Source organism: Sprattus sprattus (genome assembly GCF_963457725.1).
Source record: "Sprattus sprattus genome assembly, chromosome: 4".
Lineage (NCBI taxonomy): Eukaryota > Metazoa > Chordata > Actinopteri > Clupeiformes > Clupeidae > Sprattus > Sprattus sprattus.
The window spans coordinates 15146049-15168336 of record NC_137923.1 but is presented as its reverse complement, the minus strand read 5'-3'; the positions used below and the strand labels follow the sequence as shown (position 1 = coordinate 15168336).

The 22288-nt window shown below is 40.7% G+C and overlaps 1 protein-coding gene and 1 long non-coding RNA gene across 3 annotated transcripts in view; one reads left to right on the top strand and one right to left on the bottom strand.

Annotated features, from left to right (window-relative positions):
* Positions 1-600: 600 nt before the first annotated feature.
* LOC308364070 lies at positions 601-12120 on the top strand. Of its 2 annotated transcripts, none has more exons than XR_013968619.1 (3): positions 601-685; positions 11238-11288; positions 12004-12120. It is a non-coding gene; the product is annotated as an uncharacterized lncRNA (long non-coding RNA). The 2 variants fall into 2 exon arrangements; XR_013968620.1 differs by lacking the exon at positions 601-685 and adding an exon at positions 9032-9079.
* Positions 12121-21613: 9493 nt separating this feature from the next.
* inpp4b (inositol polyphosphate-4-phosphatase type II B) overlaps positions 21614-22288 on the bottom strand; it is a gene marked incomplete at both ends in the record, with an annotated part of 73170 nt that continues 72495 nt past the window's right edge. The window contains one exon of the mRNA XM_080836375.1: positions 21614-21791. Within this exon, the coding sequence (XP_080692501.1) occupies positions 21614-21791 (178 nt within the window). The remainder of the gene's footprint in view (positions 21792-22288) is intronic.

The following is a 22288-nucleotide window of genomic DNA, read 5'->3' as shown; positions in this document are numbered from 1 at the left end:
CAGATGATCTCACTGACGACGTCTTTTCTCATTTCAGTCACCTGCTTCTTACCAAATGCAAAATGTAAGAAAAAAAGGCCCATTTTCATATGTGTGTTCCACCTCTAAATCTCAATGAATTTTCCCAAAAAAGTCATTTTTATGTGTGTCCGAACAAAATGCAACCCCAGACGGTTTGATATGTTGAGACTTACTTTTTGCATTGCAATTTGATGCACCCTAGAGCACGGTGTGAAATGTTATCATTTATGTATTTAAGACCAGCCCAATCAGAATGCACATAATAACTAAATACAGGAGGCGACCTTTGCACAACTGTGTTGAATTATCCACATGATTAGTCATACGCTACTGTTAGAAATGATCGGCCCACCTCCTTCAAACCCACACCCAATTGTTAGAGGGCTGCATTTGTGAAAGTGAAAGCTCGCGCCCGCAACTTTTTCCCACTACGCATGTTTCATGGATTTAAGGAGTCGAAATGGAAAACACTGTGCATTCTTTAAATTAAAACTTTGATATCACAACTCTTGATGCACGGAATTACTTCACCGGATATGATTCAAACATGCGTTTGGATCTTGCTGCCTTGCGCGCAATCTGCAGCATTATACAGATGATCTCACTGACGACGTCTTTTCTCATTTCAGTCACCTGCTTCTTACCAATAAAACAGAGAGGAAAGGTAAGTAGTGAATTAACAAGAATTAACAGCAATTGTCATCTTAACATCTTTATGATGCGCTAGTGTATGACAACATTGCTCCAAAGCCCCAACGGTTATATTAAAAGGCCTTATGTCTTCCGAAAACTGTTCATGTTTAGGCTATATACGAGCTGTCAGAGCGGCTCTGACAGTGTTGGGGTCCTGTAGGCTTTTAGATTTGACACAAACAATATGAATGACCAGAATTTTGGTGGCATTGTTACTGATGTTGACGTATACTTAAGGTGACCAAAACGTGTTGTTTACATGTCAAAACACACTCATCACGTGTACAAGCAACTTGTTCTTAACGTGTTATCTTAGACATCAATTTCGTCAGACGCCATAACTTTAAATTTGGCCAGCCGTACACTCTGGCAGGTGAGTGTTATACGTTTCAATTGACTGCTGAGCACTGGGGTAAAACCATTTATAACGCCGTAAGGGGTTGCGTATTACTATTCTTTGTTTTACAATAATTTTCACACTTGTCGAAATACCATGTACACTTTTTCAAAACTGCTTTACAGACACACACCGCAGCACCCCTCTAACTGTACATATTGTAATACAAATACTAAAACAGTAAATATTACAATTCAGTTACAGTCATGGACGAAAATGTTGGCACCCCTGCACTTCTGTCAGATAATGCACCACTACTCCCAGAAAATTGTTGCAATTACAAATGTTTTTGTATTCACATGTTTATTTACTTAGTTTGCATCGGAATAACACAAAAAATCTGACAAATAATGCCAAATCTGACTTTATTACACATAAAACTCAAAAATGGGCCGGACAAAATTATTGGCACCCTTAAGAAATAATTGTATTTGAAGCATGTAATGCTCCTTTAATCTTTATTTAAACTCACCTGTGGCAAGCCAAAGATGCTGGTAATATAGAAATCACATTTGCAACCAGTTAAAATGGAGCAAAGTTGACTCAACCTTTGTGTTGTGTGTCTGTGTATACCGCGCTGAGCATGGGGAAAAGAAAGAAGAGCAAAGAATTGTCTGAGGACTTGAGAACCAAAATTGTAGCAAAGCATGGACAATCTCAAGGCTACAAGTCCATCTCCAGAGATCTTAATGTTCCTGTGACCACTGTGCGCAGTGTCATCAACAAGTTTACAGCCCATGGCATTGTCGATAACCTCCCTGGATGTGGAAGGAAGAGAAAAATTGATGACAGAATGCAACAAAAGATTGTTTGAATGGTGGATAAATAACCTAGAACAACTTCCAAATAAATTCAAGCTACCCTGCAGACAAAGGGTACAACGGTGTCAGCTTGCACTATCCGTCGCCATTTGAATGAAATGGGATGCTATGGTAGGAGACCCAGAGGTCCCCACTGCCGACACAGAGACGTAAAAAAGCCAGACTTGAGTTTGACAAAACTTTCTTGGGGAAGCCAAAATCATTCTGGGAGAACGTCCTGTAGATAGATGAGACCAAAGTAGAGCTTTTTGGTAAAGCAGTTTACAGACAACAGATGAGGCCTTCAAAGAAAAGAACACGGTCCCTACAGGCTAATATGGTGGAGCTGGACCGATATTTTGGGGTTGCTTTGCTGCTTCTGGAACCTGATGCCTTGACTGTGTGCATAGCATCAGGAAATCTGAGGACTACCAAATCATTTTTGGGCGCAATGTAGGGCCCAGTGTCAGAAAGCTGGGTCTCCGTCAGAGGACATGGGTCTTCCAGCAGGACAATGACCCATAGCACACTTCAAAAAGTACCCAGAAATGGTTAAGAAAAAGCACTGGAGAGTTCTGAAGTGTCCGAGATGAGTCCAGATCTTAATCCCATAGCACAACTGGGGCATGATCTCAAATCAGTAGTTGGGAGAGGGCACCCTTCAAATGTGAGAGACCTGGAGCAGTTGGCAAAAGAAGAGTGGTCCGAAATTCCAGTAGAGAGGTGTAAGACACCTCATTAATGGTTACAAGAAGCAATTGATTTCAGATATTTGTATTTCTTTATTTTTAAGGGTGTTCTACTTATTATAAAGTTGAGGGTGCCAATCATTTTGTCCGGCCCTTTTTTGAGTTTTAGGTGGAATAAAGTCAGATTTGGCATTATTTCTCCGATTTTTTGTGTTTTTCCAATGCAAACTAAGTAAATAAACATGTGAATACAAAAACATTTGTAATTGCAACACTTTTCTGGGAGTAGTGGTGCATTATCTGACAGAAGTGCAGGGGTGCCAACATTTTCGTCCATGACTGTATATGCCTCAAAACAGCTCTATACTTAATTTTCTGTTGTATATTATAGTACAAAAATTTTATAGTTCAATTCCTGGGCAATGAAATATGCTATTGTAAGTCACTTTGGATATGTCAGACCTTTGTTGGCATTTTTTATTTGGTCACTTTGTCTCATTGGCAGCCACACAAACAGCTGTTATAGAGGGAAAATCTCTTCAGCAACAACTTAATCTATATTTTCCCTTCATACATGCACATTTCAATGCTGTATTGAAACTTTTGTATAGATGGTAACAAGACTGCAAAAAAATAACAAAGCAGAAACTAATACATTTGGCAAAAATCTGAATAATAGAGTGTATAGTTTAATTCGTCTACAGCAGGGGTCCCCAACCTTTTTTGCACCACGGACCGGTTTAATAGGCATTTTTTTTCACGGACCGGCTTCAAGGTGTCATTTTACACCTCTTATTAGTCACGTCATCCATTCATATTGATGTGAATCAATCAATTGCACCCGTGAGGCAAGCACGAGTTGGATAAAATGAAGCCCGGTCTGCTCATACACAAAAGCTAACATTAACGTTATGAAGTTAACTTGCGGCCAACACCATTGTATTAGGAACGTTAAGTGCATGAAAAATACAACTCACCATAACTCTGAATCAACGCTTGGTCTCCATGTGCCGAAGCAGTTTTGAAGGCTTCATTGGCTCGTTTGCTAGCTTGTCGCCACATATTAAACAGAGTGGACTTGGTGCGTGAGAATCACCTGTTGCGATAAACCCGTATTTTAAGTATGACTCCTGGTATTGTCTGTTAAAAAAAGCTTTCTTTTTTTGAGGTCGTAGGCTCCTCTTCTGGCTCCTTAGTTGGCCTTTTCACCTTGGCAAAGAAGCTCTCCAAAGATGTTTGTTTTATTACTCATTTTCGCTAGTTTGAGGGCTTCTTTTTTGAGTGACGTATCACTTGAACGAGACAAGCGTCCTGACGTGACAAGAGGCACAGGCGAATGTGACGTCCGGGAAAATCCGGTCGTTTTTCAAAATAAAACACCTTTTAGACGCTTATAATTAATACAGCGGAATTGATATAAATGATTTATTCTTTCTGTGCGGCCCGGTAACAAATGGCCCACGGACCGGTACCGGGCCGCGGCCCTGTGGTTGGGGACCACTGGTCTACAGCATCTTTCCATCTGCAGCGATTTCAATTGTGTCGGTTTTGACAATCTGAAAGTTAAATCTAAATGTCAACAAAAATTGTTGTAGTTTCCTAGAGTTTTACACAGTTAAGTTTACAAAGCCTACAGATACGATGAATGTGCTTAGCGTTTAGTTCACATAGTGTACAAATATGGTAAATGTGCTAAGTGTTTAGTTTGAATAATCTACAGATATGGTGAATGTGCTAAATGATTGGTTCACATAGTCTACAGATATGGTGAATGTGCTAAGTATTTTGAAAAAGTGTTCATGATATTTGAGACATAAGTGTTGCGTTGACCAGTCAACCTCACTATAAATGTCTCTGTTATCAAGACAACCCCATGCACGAGACACTGTCATCCGTCAACGCAACGCAGCTCACTTTGAATGGGGCGACGTCCTCCGTTGCCGAACTGAAGGCCTAAATATACTTCTACGACTCTGTTACTCCGTGGTCACGCAGTTGGCTCGACGGACTTGTTTTCATTTATGGTTCTGTTGCATTATGTTGCGTTGTGTTGCTTGCGCCAAAAGTTAAAATATTTTCAAATTTTCGAGAGGCAACGAATGCGTCAGCCAATCAAATCGCATTTATATAAATACGGCACTGCAGGTGCTAGCCAATCAAATCGCGTTTATGGCAATATTTATTTGTTGCTCAAACATTTATCTGTTAAGCACAATTTATGGTCGTCCGTTTACGGAGACTGGAGAGACCTCTCCGTCGTGGCAAACCCTCTCCGAGCAACTCTCCAGGGCCTGTTGTTTACGTTTACATCCCTCCATGAGCTAAGGCCGAAATCGCGCTTGACACCATCCACTCCGTTATCGCTGGGCTCCAAACTCAACATCCTGAGGCCTTCATTGCAATTTTGGAAGACTTTAATCATGTCACACTGGATTTAAGTCTGCCTGCTTTTCATCAGTTTGTGTCTTGCCCAAAAAGAAAGAACAGGACAATTGATCTAATGTATGCAAACATGAGGGACGCATACAAAACCAAACCACTTCCATGATATGTTACCAGAGCAGGCTTAGGGTGGAGCAGTGCAAAGTAACTGAGAAAACAGTCCAAAGGGGAGGTTCAAAGATCTCCTCAATAAGAAAAGGAGGGCATTTAAAGATGGGGACCAGACAGAGCTGAAGCCTGTGCAGGGAGAACTGGAGATCATGCTGGAAGAGGCAAAGGAGTTAAGGCCGAAATATGCTTCTACGACTGTGTTACTGTGTGGCCACACAGTTGCTTTGACTCTGTGTTGGTGGGTTGGTGTGTGGTTTGGTGGGTTGGTGGGTGTCACAAAGCAATTAAAAAAACAAAAAAAACATGGCGGACCAAACTCTGTAGATGATCGTATTTGTACATAAAAGTTGTTTGTTTTACATTATTGTAACTTAAAAATAAGTCAGTCATAAGTCTGAGGGGATTTGCGAGGTGTCTGAGCCAGCTATCTAATGTGAACATGGTACTACCCACAAGGTAAACCGTGATGGGTTGGACCAATCACACCGATAACTGACTACCTGACCGAGAGACCACAGTTTGTCAGGCTGAAAGACTGCCTCTCCGAGACTGCAGCACCGGCACTCCACAGGGGACTGTGCTCTCACCAGTCCTGTTCAGTTTTTTTTCCAACAAATTTCTTTGCATTTTTTTTACCAGTCTGTTGTTGCCAGTGTCCCCTTTTATGCTGTGGTGTGCTGGGGTGGCAACATAAAGAAGAGGGATGCTGGGCACCTGGCCAGGTTGGTGAGGAAGGCGCACAGCAGTGGTGGAGAGAAGGACCCTGAGCAGGTTGTTGGCTATTTTGGACAATGACCACCACAACTTTCAATAGACAGTGGAGCATATTCAGTTGCAGACTCAATGGCAGGCTGAGGAGGTCCCCAGGGCCATTCAGCTTTACAACTCCACACAGAAGGGGAGAGGGGAGATGGACTTCACTGCATGAGTCTACCTCAGTCTGCCCTTTCATTCATCCCATCTTATTATAACAACCCACTGTCCATCCTTTTACTGGCTATATTAGCCCTTGGCTCAAACTTAATATCTTATATTCTGCATCTTTTTGCACTATCCACACAAGCACAAGAACACTTTCCACCTTGGCATCTACACCCACAATCATGCATATTGTACCATAGGGTCAGACCCATTCTTGTATCTGTTACCACCCCACTACGTTTGAACATGTTCTCCCTATGTGTATTTGTGTTTGCGAGTTGTATAAGCTATTGGATATCCTAAATTTCCCTCGGGATAAATAAAGTATCCATCTATCTATCTATCTATCTATCTACTAAAGAGCACAATGCTGGAAAAAGAAAGACGGTGGACCAAACTCCGTAGATGGTCATAGTTGTACATAAAAGTAGTTTGTTTGACTTTTTTTTTGCTTAGCAGCGAGCTGTCTGCTGTCCACTGTTTTCTGCACTGTCTGCTTTGTAATCAAGTGTGAAATGTGTAGTCTATTTAAAGTAGGCCTATCTATTGAAGTGAAGACATGGTGTATTAAAAAATAATGACTTACATGATGAGTGGCTCAAGTTTTTTGTAAATATATAATGAAATAGTCGGCATACGAAAGTACTGAATGACCAATGCGATTTAATTGGCTGACACGCGTTGCCTTTCAACTTTTCTCACCTTCGGGCGCAACGCAACGCAGCCACTTTTCAGACACGCACACTCCCAGGGCATGTGCCATGCATAGTCGCATCTCAAACTATATGTAGGTATTAAAAGGAAAAATCACTGCTGCAAAAGTCAAGTAAAGAATTGATACTAACGTGACAGAATTTACAGGACATGATTTTGGTTAATGTTTTACAGACAGGCTTGAGCTACTTGTGCCCCAGGAGCGCTGTGTGTCTGGCCCAGCTTTTGAGCAGCGAGGTTTGGAATTCTTTCTTAATTTTGAGGTATAGAACCCACAGTAAGACTGCCTTCATAACATTTAATTATTTTAAGAATAATACTGTAACAACGTGAACTCTTCATCATGAGTTTGTTAGTGTTCTATATCCTGTAAAAATCATCATGAATATTCAAATCAGCAATGAGCTTTCATTTTAGAATAGAGGGTCAATTAAGTTGTCATTGCATCAAACAGTATTGGAGTCAACATGACAATTACTGTTAATAATAAATGTAAAGCATTACATCATAAGAAGTAGGATAATCTGTCATGAACATTACATTTATGGCATGCACCATTACATGTTTATGTCATAATAATGACAGTCTTATGAGGAGGGGTTCAAGTGTTACTTAAAATACTAGGTGCATTTTTGAACACAGTGTTAGCTGTGTACCATCACATTCTGAAGGTTTTGAGGGCTGTATTAATAATCAAACAAAAATATAAATGCAAAAGCAGCCATTTAAAATCTTTGAGACAACTTCATTTTACATCCATTTGGCAGATGCTTTTATCCAAAGTGAATCAGGTTTCAGTAAATTAGGAGACCTTAGAGAAAGCGCTAAATACTAACTCTGCTCAATCTGACAAAGTGCAAAGATAAAGAAGTGCCCATGGCTTACACATGTTAGGTTATTAGGGGTGTTAATAATGAAGGTGCTCCAGATGGTACTGGACCCCCTGTAAAGTTATCACTTTGCATGCGGGGCGGCCTGCAAGAAGGTCAGTGCCTGAGGAAGACAGACGAAGTAGGACTGCTACATGTTATGCCTTTTGGTGCCTTGCCCTCAGCTAGAAGGCTGAGCAGGGTGAGTGATGTGCCGTTTACCGGGGGAGACTGGTTGTCTCTGAGTGGTTCAAAGAATTGGCTACCGATGACTGCCACCTTTACAGTAAAGAAAGAGGCAGAGGTATCGTGTGAGACCTGTTAGGTTGACGGTCACCGTTTTGTGTGAGAATTTTTTCCAGTTCTTTGCCTGCTTTGTGAGCTGAGGACTGCAAACCCATTTTAAGTCAGATGAGTATTAGAGGGACGAGAAGTCCCCTGAGCTCAGATTGTCCAAGTGGACGTTCATATCACCCAGGATGAATAGTGGACAGCCATGTTCAGCAATGGAAGACAACAATGTGTTTAGCTCATTCACAATATTGCAAAGTTTGATACATTTACGGATATGGATTTTAAACAAAAGAAAACAGTGAATAGGCAAATAAGAAATGACAGGACAGAATTAACCTGACACTTCTGTAGTTGGTGTATTCCACCGCATGGATATCATTCCGGTCTGCATAGCCACCACATAGATAAGGTTACTCACCTCAACTCCAAGGAGGCTACAATCTGACATGGTGTTGTGGATAGCTAGCAGTGTATGTATGTGTGTGTGTTTGCATGCCTGTAGTGCCAGACTTCCTGCCTGTAGGGCAGGCCTTACCTGATACTGTACATTTGGCAGTGTAGCAACAGCTCAAATCAGATGCACTCTCCTGCAGGTTTTGGCTTATCTCTGACCTCTCACCCACAATTTCAGGCAGAGTCACTTTATGGACTGTGGCAGTTTACTGTACATTAGTCAAATCTTGTAACGCCTTAGGTTAGTTCAGGACATGAGCAGTGGACAGTGGACAGCTCTTTGTAAAGAAAAATAACAGTGATTTAATGTGGAATTACCTGAAGAAAGTGCAATGAAAAAAGGTTTTAGGCGTTTTGCCCACAGAATCAAATTTATACAAACATGAAGTGTTGCATTTATATTTTTGGTCACTATGTATTTTTGCTCTATTTGGAACTCCCACTTTGGCGCATTCCGTTGCCATAGTCCAGAAATACAGAATATGTTGTATGTTGCACTAGCAGCATAAATAAATTATGACATATTGATTTTGTGAAAAACCTCGTTGATATGTGACATGTAAAGCAAGATAATATGTTGGTCTTTGCAGCTATCTGAGTGCCTTGCTGCCAAGCGTTGATGCTCTGGAAATTGAGGAAATTCGTTCAATGGTCCCTAAGAAGAATGACATTGGCGTAAGCCATCACTTTTATCTCTTACTGTGATTATTCTATCTAGGGGTCGACCAAAAAAGTGATTAAAAAAAAAAGTGTATTGTTGTGGCCAGAGACTAGACGTGGTGTATTCTGAGTGTGAGTGCATTGTTTACTTTATTCAACTTTAGTCAACGATTCCCTTTGAACATGCGATTGAGGATGCATTTAAAAGGAAGGAGCAAAAGTATGCAAAACTGGTAGCTGAAGCGAGGGAGGAGGTTGGCAAGCACACACAAGGCCAGTGGAGATAGATATAAAGTTTAAATTGCTCCTGGTTCCTTAGAAGAAGTTGCTCCTATGGCAGTTTTCATACCTTTCTTTATTCACAGCAGTGTTTTTGGACAGACTTGTGAGTGAGAAGCAACCCCACACATGGATGGTTTAGGATGCTTCACTGTTGGCACAGCACAGGACTCTCAGGTCCTTGATGTTTGTTCTTGGAGAGAAGTGGCTTTACTGCTGCCCAACTTGACTTCAGGCCATTGTCCTAAAGTCTTCGCCTCACTGTTTGTGCAGATGCTCTCACACCCACCTGCTGCCAATATTGGGCAAGTTCTGCAGTTTTCTTGATCTTGTCATGATGATCTGGTAAATAGTTCCTCCAGGTGCAATATTCTTAGCAGCAATTGTCATGCATGTGCATGTGTTTCTTTGGAGGCAACCATTACTTACACAAGAAGATAATGATTTCAAGCACTCTTCCATCCTTTTAAAGCAATCAATCTGCTCTTATAAACCAATCAGAATGATAGAGTGATTTCACCTGACTTTTACTTGTTCACACTTTACCCTGTTCTGATGATATGATTACGGAAATTATGTAAGCTGGTCATTTTGTGCCAGGGCTAAAATACAGTGAAAATTGTGATTTTGTGATTTTGTGTGTTTTTTTTTATGCCAATGCATCTTTGCATTTAAAAGAAATACATCTGATGCATCTAGAACCAATGTGAATCGCCACCATTATGAGCTATGACTGTATGGTTGGGCAGTTGTTAACTTGGTTAGGTTAGGTTAGGTTAGGTTGTTGGGTATGAGTACTTACCCGTGAGTGAAAGGATGAACTGCTGTAGTATAACTAAAATGATCTATAGTTCCTAGTGACTGTTGTGAATAGGACAGTTGACAACAAAGAAAAGACCATGTGACGGCTTAGAAAAACAGCTGGCAGGAGGTAAAAGACCCTGCTGGCGCTGCTTTGGGCTAGCAACCTGCAGCAGCAGCATCTGTGGCAAAGTAGATGCACCTCAGTAAGCTACAGAAGATCAAACCAAAAGAATACCCCTAGACTCAGCGAGAGCTGGGGTGGAAGATGAATCACAGGCAGACCACATGGCTTTGGACTTTGGCATAACTTCGACTACGAGAAAGGGATGAACACAAATACGGCTAGTTCATGGTATAAGGGAAAAGCTCTTCAGGTTTGTATATGTGGATGGAGGAAGAACACTTCCCTGCAAGGCTTGATGATCCACCAGGGAAGGAAGAAATGCTTGGATGAAGGAATACAGGGGCCCTGCATTGAGCACGTCTGTGCCCCAACTAGCCCTACCAAAAGAGAATTTTACATCATTTCCTGTCAGGGACAATAGTGGTTCAGAGACGATAGTGATTCAGGAGGCAGAGGAGTTGATCCTGACTCCTCCTCATCAAGTGTCAAGACACTGAACCGCTCCCGATGTGTAGTTTGGCACCTTAGATAGTAGCCTCCGCCATCGGTGTGTGAATAAGTAGATAAATGTCTGCAGCATTAATCTGTAAAGCGCTTTGAGTGCTCTATGAGTAGAAAAGCGCTGTGTAAGTGCAAGTCCATTTACCAAAGACCAAAGACCACAGGATATCAGTATCCATGCTACAGCGGAAGAAGGACCCAGCACAATTGCACATAATGGTAGGCATCATGCAGCTGGCAAACAGCGAGGACGACCAAGTAGACTAAGAAGTTTAGATGGACAGGGGCCTCTAAATGCAACGAATGGAATCAATGCATCAATGCATAAATGTTGATTGCATCAATTCGATAATCGGTCGACCCCTAATTCTGACAAATGTAATTTAAATGTACTGTTAAAGATAGAGCACATATTATATCCAGTCCATGTATGTGTGCTATTAACATGTCATGTCTTTTTCACAGGACTCAGATGTCATGTTGTACACTCCAAGTTCAGAAATTATTGCAAAAGAAGTAAGTAGTGTGTTTGTCAATTACTATGCTGTTATACAAACATACTAATCCATTTCTGGGAATTGACCATGTAGTTTGAAATATATGATTTTTTTAAGTTTTATCTGAGCATTGATTTCTTCAGTAGAAATACATGATGAAAAGCCATATTGTACTATTTTGTTTCATGGTCATGTTACATTTCCTGTTTTTCATATACAGTTTTTTTTTTACATGCACAGCTTCTCCATAGTCAAAAGTTGCTTATAAGTTATCCTCTTTGGGGAATATTTTGTGGATCCGTCCTGTTATTTGGATCTTCTCCAAAATGTAACAGGGTCTTCCTTGGCCCATGCTACAGCCTTCCACCAAGTTTCATGGCTAAGTAGTTCTTGCATAATTCAGATAAAGAATAACGAAGGAAAAAGGAACATCAAAAATAAGGAATCTGTTTGAATTAATAATTCATTGTGAACCATTTCACAATCAGCATAATATTTTCAGACTTCAAACCCACAATAGATGGTCTCTCTGTAGACAAGAAATGCTGCTTCTCAACGATGTATAGAAAATTTTTATTTTATTTTAGGCCCAGCAGAGACACAATCTTGGATTAAGTCAAGGAAGTCATATACCTCTTTGAATGTAGCTTCTATTTGGCTTTGGTTGATTTGTTAGTACTGTCAGCATGTTTACACTTGATTGTGAAAGACACTTGAATTGCTGTGCTCCTTAGAAAGGCTGCGAGTGCTTCTTCATGAAGTGCTTCCTCATAGAGCTACAGGTCTACCAGGCAGAACAAAATGAGCTGGATGGCTTCAATACAATAAAAGACTACCTTCCACACATACAACAGGATGTAAGTCAATACAATGAAATAAAAATGGCTCCTTATGCAAATTTCTTCTTTTTTTTAGAAAACACTTCTGAACTTTTTTGCTGCAAAATGTAACAGTGTTTTGACAAAACACAGTATGTGTTAGTATGTTTGAAACAATCATGATCGTACCCTTAACATTTTTGTTTGTTTTCCCAGATCAGCACCTGTTCACCATGTGAGGCTCAACCTTCTGTCAATATTTCCACCTTCTTTACAGAACTGAATCAGACCTTGGATCGCTATACTTCGGAGAACACTACGTGCTTCAAATTCGATTGACTGACTCAAAGACTGCGCTTTAGTAACCAAAGGGGTTCTTGCTGAGTATCTTCTGTGGTTAAAATAAGCTATATTGTGATACAAGTTGTTTATTGGCAATTAAATATGTATATGTGTATTTGTAATGATACTTTGAATGTAAAGACAACTATGTTACAAGGCATGGAAAGTCGCCTTACTCACTTATTAAGGCTGCCTGCCTCTGAAGGGCCTCAGACATGGGTGTGTTTGCTTTCTGTTTCTGTCATGAAACTGAGATAGCACTGGCGGGGATGCACTGTATTCAGATCTATTAGAGTAAAATGCTGTCTGGGAAACTAGGCTGCACTATGCAGTACATGTATGTATGTCTATGTGATTATTTACGCATATGTGTGTGCTGCATGATTAAAGTGTCAGTGTCAGACAGATACAGGAAGGAAGCCATAGTTCACAAGGAGAGGTACTGTTGAGTAAGCACTGCTTCCACTTTCAGTGTACTGACCTGCTACAATACTTGCACTTTCTATATTAAAATGTAGCAATGACAATGGCTTCGGTATACAGTATGAAGAATCTCAGTCTGTAACAGCAGTTGCAGCCAAAAGTCTAAACCATAAGTTTGTTTTGATCATGTGTGGAGGCTTAAAGGGAACCCATTTATCTCAGGGAGCCAACACTACTGAGCTTGCTTAATGGGGAGCCGGCCAGTTCACAACCCTACCCTACAGGTGCCCTCACCACTCCCTGAAGAAACATCTCCGCTGTGGAGCTGCAATCTGAGTTATGAGAGACTGGCAAAGCGGAGGCGTCTAGACCCGGAACTCAAAGTGGAGGCGTCTAGACCCGGGACTCAAAGCGGAGGCGTCTAGAACCGGGACTCAAAGCGGAGGCGTCTAGACCCGGGACTCAAAGCGGAGGCGTCTAGACCCGGGACTCAAAGCGGAGGCGTCTAGACCCTGGACTCCAACATTCGGCCCGCCCTCCTGGCACTGCTGGCACGACTGCAGATGTCCTCACTGTCATTAAGTCTCATAACATGGCATGAGAGCAGGAAGTCCAAGTGGCGCTCGGCTAGAAAAAGAATCTGAGGCGTTCCACAACCTCTCCATGGACCTCCAGCTGTTCCTCTGCACCCCACAACTCCAAGGGGTCCACAACTGTCACTTTTTTTTGGTCCTGTTTTGATGGATCATGGAACAGTTTGGTTGGTCAGTTCTCTCCTCCTTTTAGGGCCCCTCAAATGCTACCGCTTTTATATCTCTGTGTCAGAGCCAAATGTATTTTATTCTTTTCTTCAATAATGATATTCCTTTCTTTTTCAAAACAGCCACCTGTCTTTGTAGTTCATTCATGCAGTCAGTCATCCATTCACTTGCTTGTGTCACAGTATGAATGCACTCTTGCGACCTGTCAGACCACTGAAGCCAACAGTAAAGTACACAAAACTATTTACCAAACAAGTATGAGTTTGAATACTTGATGCCTGAATAAGAGATGTTTCAGCAGCTTTTCTGGTAAAAAGAAAAGCAATGTGAAAAAGAGCAATTATGGTGAAGCCACTGCATCAGTCAAAACAAGCGCACACCAACTTTGAAGCGTTGGGACCTTATAAAGAAGACTAGTTTGGTTGTAGACATATATATGTGTATGAAGTTAAAACTCCACTGTAAAACACTGAAGCCGAAGCTGTGAAATGTTAATGGGCCTATTTTAAAGGTGAAAACGGCCTATTCTGCCTGGTCAAGTTGTCTAAACTCCAGCGATAAAAGAAACTCTCCTCCCGAGGCATGGATTTTGGATATAGGTGACACGTTCTTTGCGCTGCCTCCATTTACGGACAATGTACAAATGTTTGCCTCTGTGTGTTTTATGTGTGTTTTCCTTGTCCGTATGCAGGTTTTATATGTTCGGTAACCATGTCATTAATCTTACACACCGTGAATTATATTACCGCTTTTGTCAACCATTACACTTCTACAGTTTAAATACATCCCTACCCAACGTTTTTTCTGTTAAAATAACCACACCATACGATGTCTTGACTAAATGTTCAGATTATTAAGTTTTAAATCATATATCACAATGTCATATTTCATAGCATTTGTCTTACGGTCAGTTTGTTTTGTTTGTTCGGGTAAAGAATGTCTGTGCCCTTACACAGATTTAAAAAACACTAACTTCTATTTGGAATTAAGTTTGGTAGCTGTTTAAACCTGATAGTAGGGATGTATTTATCACAATGTCATATTTCATAGCATTTGTCTTACGGTCAGTTTGTTTTGTTTGTTCGGGTAAAGAATGTCTGTGCCCTTACACAGATTTAAAAAACACTAACTTCTATTTGGAATTAAGTTTGGTAGCTGTTTAAACCTGATAGTTTTGCCTGCCGGAAACACCCCTGTATATTGCTGTATATTGGCGTGCACCAATTATAGGGGCTTGTGCATATTTAGGCTTGGCTCTTTAGTTTTTCCAGAGGGCTGCTGATGGGTGGACGTAATTCCTAGAGCTCTGTGAATTTGCCTTTGACCTGAATATGGTTACTCTAGTCGATTGTTTATTTGATTCATTGTTTTGACTACTTTGACATGTCAACTTTATTTTCTGTATTGCAAAGTATTTTTTTGTTGTTATTTTCTTGTTCTTGTTTTTACTGCCTTATTGGCCATCATAATAAAGATCAAAATAAAGATTCCCATCATCTAACCTCCTAAGTACTCCTGAGAGTTTCTCCATCTTGCTCAACCGCTTTGAACACATCTACTCTAAACAATAGGTAACATTTGAACGCGCCAGTCACAAACCATCACTACCCAAGCCTTATTTATCTATCCGGCAAATACTATGTTCCCTTTATTGGAATAGTGGGGCATTATGCCTACATATTTTTGTATTGGCAAGGAAGCGGGCTTCAGTAAATGTACTTACTCTATCTTGAATGTCCTCGTACACATATCCTGGCAGGCTTTTCAAAAATAATTAAGTGTTTGTTTGTTCAAACACCTTGAAAAAAAGTCTGGTAAGTCATAAGTGAATGTCATACATGTTGTAAATAATGACATTACATGTTATTTCTATTCAAGTTTTAAGTTAGTCATGTACTAAAAAGGGCATTTATCAGTAATGAAATATTCACATACAGCTCAGGAAAAAATTAAGAGACCACTTCAAAAATAACAGTTTCTCTGGTTTGGCTTTTTATTGGTATGTGTTTGAGTAAAATTAAATCATGTTGTTTCATTTTATAAACTACTGACAACATTTCTCCCAAATTTCACATACAAATTGAGCCATTTGAGTCATTTAGAGCCATTATTGGCAGAAAATGACAACTGGTCAAAATAACCAAAAAGATGTTCTCAGAATCTATTTACCTTGATTGTCAATCACAACCTTCGTGTGTCTTGGCATGCTCTCCAGCAGTCTTTTACATTGCTGCTGTGTGACTTTATGCCGCTCCTGGCGCAAAAATTAAAGCAGCTAGGCTTTGTTTGATGGCTTGTGACCATCCATCTGGTGGTCTTTCATCCACACCTTCACTGACCTGGATGTGTGGCATGGAGCTTTTTCCTGCTGGAAACACCACTCCTCAGAGTTGGGGAACATTGTCAAAGCAGAAGGAGGCAAGATTTCTTCCAGGACAACTTTGTACTAGGCTTGATTCAAAGGGTCATTCACAATGCCTTGCTGAAGAACCCCCAGATCATCACCAATCCTCCACCAAATTTCACAGTAGGTGCGAGACACTGGCTTGTAGCTATTAGGTGAAAATTCACCCTAGTGACCTCAGGACTCCCGAGCTGCATATAAGTATATTTATTTATTACAAACAACAATTGCAATCGGGCTCAGCACCAGGCTGAAAGTAAAGCAATTTCAATCACAAACCAAAAGGTTTATATACTTAGATTTACCTAATGCTGACGCCGTAAGTGTTAAAAATCATAGTCAAAACAAGGTTCTCGACCGAGCTTCTTGTATTTTCTCAGGGTCGAGAAAACAATAAGTGGCGCCAGTTAATCAAAGTCACACCTTCACACATGAACGGCCACAACGGAATACAGAGAAATATTTACATCCATCAACATAAACATCCTCCAATGTGTTTAGCTTTTTCCCATTCATGCAACGGGTCACTGCTGCTGTTGCGTTTTACACATCCGTTTCTTTCCCTGTCTCTGTTTATGTACACATACACTACCGTTCAAAAGTTTAGGGTCACTTAGAAATGTCCTTATTTTTTAAAGAAAAGCACTGTCTTTTTTCAAAGAAGATGACATTAAAGTAGTCAGAAATACACTCTATACATTGTTAATGTGGTAAATGACTATTCTAGGTGGAAATATCTGGTTTTTAATTAAATATTTACATAGGTGTATAGAGGCCCATTTCCAGCAACTATCACTCCGGTGTTCTAATTGTACATTGTGTTTTCTAATCGCCTTAGAAGACTCATGGATGACTGGAAAACCCTTGAAAACCCTTGTGCATTTATGTAAGCAAAGCTGAAAACTGTTTTGATGGTGAGGGAAGCTATAAAACTGGCCTTGATTTCAGCTAGTTGAGTATTTGGAGCATCACATTTGTGGGTTTGGTTATACTCTCAAAATGGCTTGAAAAAGATAACTTTCATGTGAAACTCGCCAGTCTATTCTTGTTCTTAGAAATTAAGTCTATTCCATGCGAAGAAACTGAACTTTTCCTACAACGGTGTGTACTACTCTCTTCAGAGAACAGCAGAAACGGGCTCTAACCAGAGTAGAAAGAGAAGTGGGAGGCCCCGGTGCATAACTCAGCAAGAAGACAAGTATATTAGAGTGTCTAGTTTAAGAAATAGACGCCTCACAGGTCCTCAACTGGCAGCTTTTTAAATGGTACCCGCAAAACGCCAGTGTCACCTTCTACAGTGGAGAGGCGACTGGGATGAAAAAGCTATATCTGAGACTGCCCAATAAAAAGATTGATATGGGCAAAAAACACAGACATTGGATAGACGAAGATTGGAAAAAAGTGTTCTGGACGAATTTAAAGTTTGAGGTTTTTGGATCATACAGAAGAACATTTGTGAGACGCAGAATGGGAAAAAGATGCTGGAAGAGTGCCGGACGCCATCTGTCAAGCATGGTGGAGGTAATATGATGGTCTGGGGCTGCTTTGGTGGTGTTAAAGTGGGAGATTTGTACAAGGTAAAAGGGATTTTAAATAGGGAAGGCTATCACTCCATTTTGCAACGCCATGCCATACCCTGTGTAGAGCGCTTGATTGGAGCCAATTTCCTCCTACAACAGGACAATATATGACCCAAAGCGCACCTCCAAATTATGCAAGAACTATATAGGGAAGAAGAAGGCAGCTTGTATGCTGTCTGTTATGGAGTGGCCAGTGCAGACACCGGATCTCAACCCCATCAAGCCAATCCAACTTGTGGGAGGTGCTTCAGGAAGCGTAGGGTGAAATTTCTACAGATTACCTCAACAAATTAACAGCTAGAATGCCAAAGGTCTCCAATGCTAGTCTGGGAAGTCCCGCCCCACTTCTTTCGGCCAAATTGATTTTGCCTCTGCAGTGGGTCTGGCCAACTTTGGATACCCGTTCATTTCAAGATTTCCAGAATCCTTGGAGCCAATCACAAACTGGCTTTTGGCTACCTGGCGCGCCATTGGCGGATTTAAACTTACCACGGCTACTTTACAAAATCTACTGCACGGAGAGTTTTTAAACATTGGACATGGTGGCCGCCGAAGCACCGCAAAACTTCGATAAGGCAAGTTTTCTTTGAAAACAGAACAGAAACTTGCCCTGGAACAATTCATACAGAAAAAATATGTGTTTGCTTTATTACCGATCGTTGTATCGTTGTATAGTATCGTTGGTCTGATTGGTTAAAGGCGTGTCCAATTACGTGAGTGAAGTGGATCGCTGATGAGTAGTTGGCCAGACTAACTGAGCAAATGCAATGCAGTGAAGGGGCAGGGAATTCCCAGACAACTCCAATGCTGTAATTGCTGCAAATGGAGACTTTTTTAGACAAAAACAAAGTTTAAAGAACAAAATCAATATTTAAAATAAAAAACATTATTTCCAACCTTGTCAATGTCTTCACTATATTATCTATTCATTTACAAGTGTGAGTTTTCATGGAAAACATGAAATTGTCTAGGTGACCCCAAACTTTTGAACGGTAGTGTACATTAACCAGTGGTCTGGTGTTACGCAAATTAATGCCTTTATAGCCTCTATCTACTCTCCTGTTAATCCAATGCTCAGCTTAAAGGCTTTCACTCACCTGTTTGATTCTTAAGGGTTTCTGGATGCATTGACTGCACCAAATAGCGTCCAGTTTGTTCCAAGACAATAAGAAGTAAAAATGCCATGTAAAGGATTTCAATCTAACCTAATTAGTGTTGAATACTTGAGAAGAATCTAATAAGCTGTTTCAGTAAAGGTTGAGATCATTCTTTCGCATAACCACACAATACGTAGGCTATACTATTGGGGAAAGGAATGAACGTAGCCTTCTATGTAAACCCAACTTTCCATTTGAAAAACTTTATTTCCATAGAAAATAGAACTGATTATTCTGCTTCCACAAGTCACACACAGCAAGTGTCAGAATGTCTGCTAAAAAAAATTAGTTTCAGTTCCTAGCTCAGAAGTTGCAAATATATTAGACACATTTGTTCCCTTTTTAATGTCACATGTTCACATTCTAGGCCTTAGTAAATTCTTCAGATTGGATTTGAGATGGGTAACATTGATTTCGACAAAATATTATGTTAATTTTTCATGGAATCTAAGTGAGCAAAACACCCTGTCAAGCAATATTACAGTAAGTTTGTAGGGATGTGGCAAGGGGATTTTAAACCAGGCATAACAAGCTACATTTATGTGTCAACTAATGTAATTGTTTTGAAAAACAGAATAAGCAATAAGGTTTATTATGTTGAATGCAATATTTCCATTTTACATTCGTGGGATATTTTTATATGAGTAAGAAGGTATTTGCCTGGTAACCCATTTAATTAATTTGAGGGTTAATCACACACAGTATACGTGTGATTTCAAATAAGGGGGTTGAACTAAGGGAAATAATGGATGGGTCACTAGGTACAGTTTAAGCCTTCTGATTGGATAATGCCAGATGAGCGGTCAGTGGGTTTCATTGGTCAAAAGGGGTTAGCGAACTAGGGCTGCTGTGGAGGTGTTGGGTAACTGTTTATACATGTTGGTGCGAGTGTATCTGGCAGATCTTTTCTTGGAAATTCATCTCTTAATCTCTTCATTACTACAGTAAATCTGTTGGAACAACACATCCTGGGTTTAAGAGTTTTGATTGTGAAAGTTGTAAAAGACTTTGGCCACAACACATTGTAATCTCGTCTGAAGCATTCCGTTTAAAAGTAATTGCTGACAATGCTAGTGGCAGGTTTTAACCAAATATTTCAGTGATTACCTTCCGCCTGGCTCTGCGTATTTAATACCTTTGCTGCTCGCTCCTTTTTTATGCAGCAGTGCGCATGTGCTACCGCTTCCAACTGCCGTTTTTCACTGTCAAAATAATGTCTGATGTACTCTCTGATTGCTTGAGACCTGTACAACTGGACATTTAAAGGCATGTTAAAATATGGAGAACCACCAGCTTTGAGTGACTCCTGAAAACAAATGAGCAAAGTCTTAACTCTATTTTGCAGAGGTGTTCAAAATGTAAACCCGGGAGTAACACAGAGGTTTTAAGTGCCAGACAGATACAAGTGCTAAACAGATACATCTTGTAAATACAAGATTATCTGGGAGAGGTAGAAAACGTGATCACGTGACAAACTAAATTACAACATTTTGGCAGTTGTGTGTATTTCCTAGTGTAAATCCAGCTCTCAGCCATTCAGGAGTTGTGTAATGATACAGATATCCTCAGCACTTCACTTATCTGGTGTTGCAAAACAGGGTGTGTAAGGAAATACAAGATACAAAAATAAACACTGTAACCTCAGTTACCTCATGGAATTGATAACATTCTTATTGATAAGTTAAAAATGGAATGGGTTGAGATGTGTGATGCCTCAAAATGAAAACAAATGATTTTTGAATGCTCTTTTGGAGGAGATATGATTTTACTGTGAAATAAAAAATTGATTGGGTTCAGAACATTGCCAAGAAAAACAATAAAACACAAGCAATGAAACATAAACCCAGACTGTACAAAAACACAACAAAGTACAGACAATCAAATACACTAAAAATGACATACACTAAAAAGCAACAGAAATGATATATACATAATTGATTTAAACCAAGGTGAACCAGCAACAGTGGCTGCTGGTGGGTGTTAGGTGCATTAAGCCATTTGAAAGTGTACATCCACCACACCCACCCACACGGCACATAACAGGCTGTGGTCAGTGACACAGGGATGCAGCTCTGGACCCACATCTCAGGAGTCCACCTTCCCATAAGTCCCCTCAGGAGGTCGATAGCACTTGGGGAACGCCATCAGCTGCAGGATGTTGAATGCATACTTGCGGCACTTAATATTCTTTTGGACATTTTCAATTCGGCATCCCTCTCTAGTGTGGGGGTTGGGGAGGGGGGGGGGGTTAGGGAGGAGGGAAAAACATAAAGAATAAAAAAGAAGAAGAATGTTTTTTTCATGTCTGATGTACTTAAAAATTAAACCTTCAATGCTAGTTCCCTGCCCCAGTACACACCTTAGTATTGTAAGATGGCTGGATGCTCGATCCCTAACTGTATCTGGAGTTACATTTTGTCACTTGTATAAGAGGTCAGTATCCAGTCTCCTAAATCTGACTGAAAGCATACCTGTTTATACCTGAGGCTGTATAGAACAGGTGTGTGTGTGTGACACCAGCGTTGCAGAGGTAAAGCTCACAGTTCAGAATGAATAACTGATGTGTAATCTCCTTACTCTATCTGTAATTGGTATTGGTGGAAATCGGCGATTTCTTCTGAGGTTATCACAAAGAGACTGGCCTGTGGCTGAAAACTCAACAGATAAATTCAGCCCTGCGTGTGGAGTACAGTTTGGTAACAGAGGGAGAATGAAGCTCAGAGCCTCTGCTGGTGTGTCTAGCACCAAACACTTATGTTAACTCCCTGCTGTGAGAGGTATCAAAGGCAAAGGGTAGATCTGGCATTGGTCCTGGGAGAAATGACAGAACGAGTCAGTTGTTATGGCATGATCAGCAGTTTATTGATATTTTGCAAGCAGAAAAACAAGACTTAAAATCAGCCACACCACCAGCAGGTGAGAGCTGACGAGCAGAAGGGCAATTGGGTAGAAGTGGCGAGAGGCCGGCTTGTGATTGGCTACTGAGCCTGCCTCTGGGTCATCCCATTGAGCAGCTTCTCCCTGGGCCAACCGACTGCTAAGCGAGCCAAGAAGAAACACACACGCACGCGTACAGACACGCACGCATACACACACACACACACACACACACACACACACAAGCACGCAGATACAGACACACACATTACCCAATCATCCAGACCAACACACACACACAGTGTTAGTACTACAGTGCATTCTCAGTCCAGCTCATACACACAAGTACATAATCACATACACACACAGAGGCAGGCAAGCAGAAAGCTGGCTGGGATGACACAGAGATGGGGCAGGTACACTTATTTTAAGAATGACCAATCACAGACAATATGAGCATGTATGGAGGATGTAGTTGAAGCGAACACATGCTGGGTTCCTAGCTCTGCCCCCCTCAGACTAGTCGCAGAAACATTCATGCCAACCTGCCAACTGCCACAGCAATATGGTAGCAGTTGGTGATGTAATACTCCTATACTTCACTGACTATGACCATTTAAAAAAAACTTTTCTCTAATACACCTTTTCCACCAACAA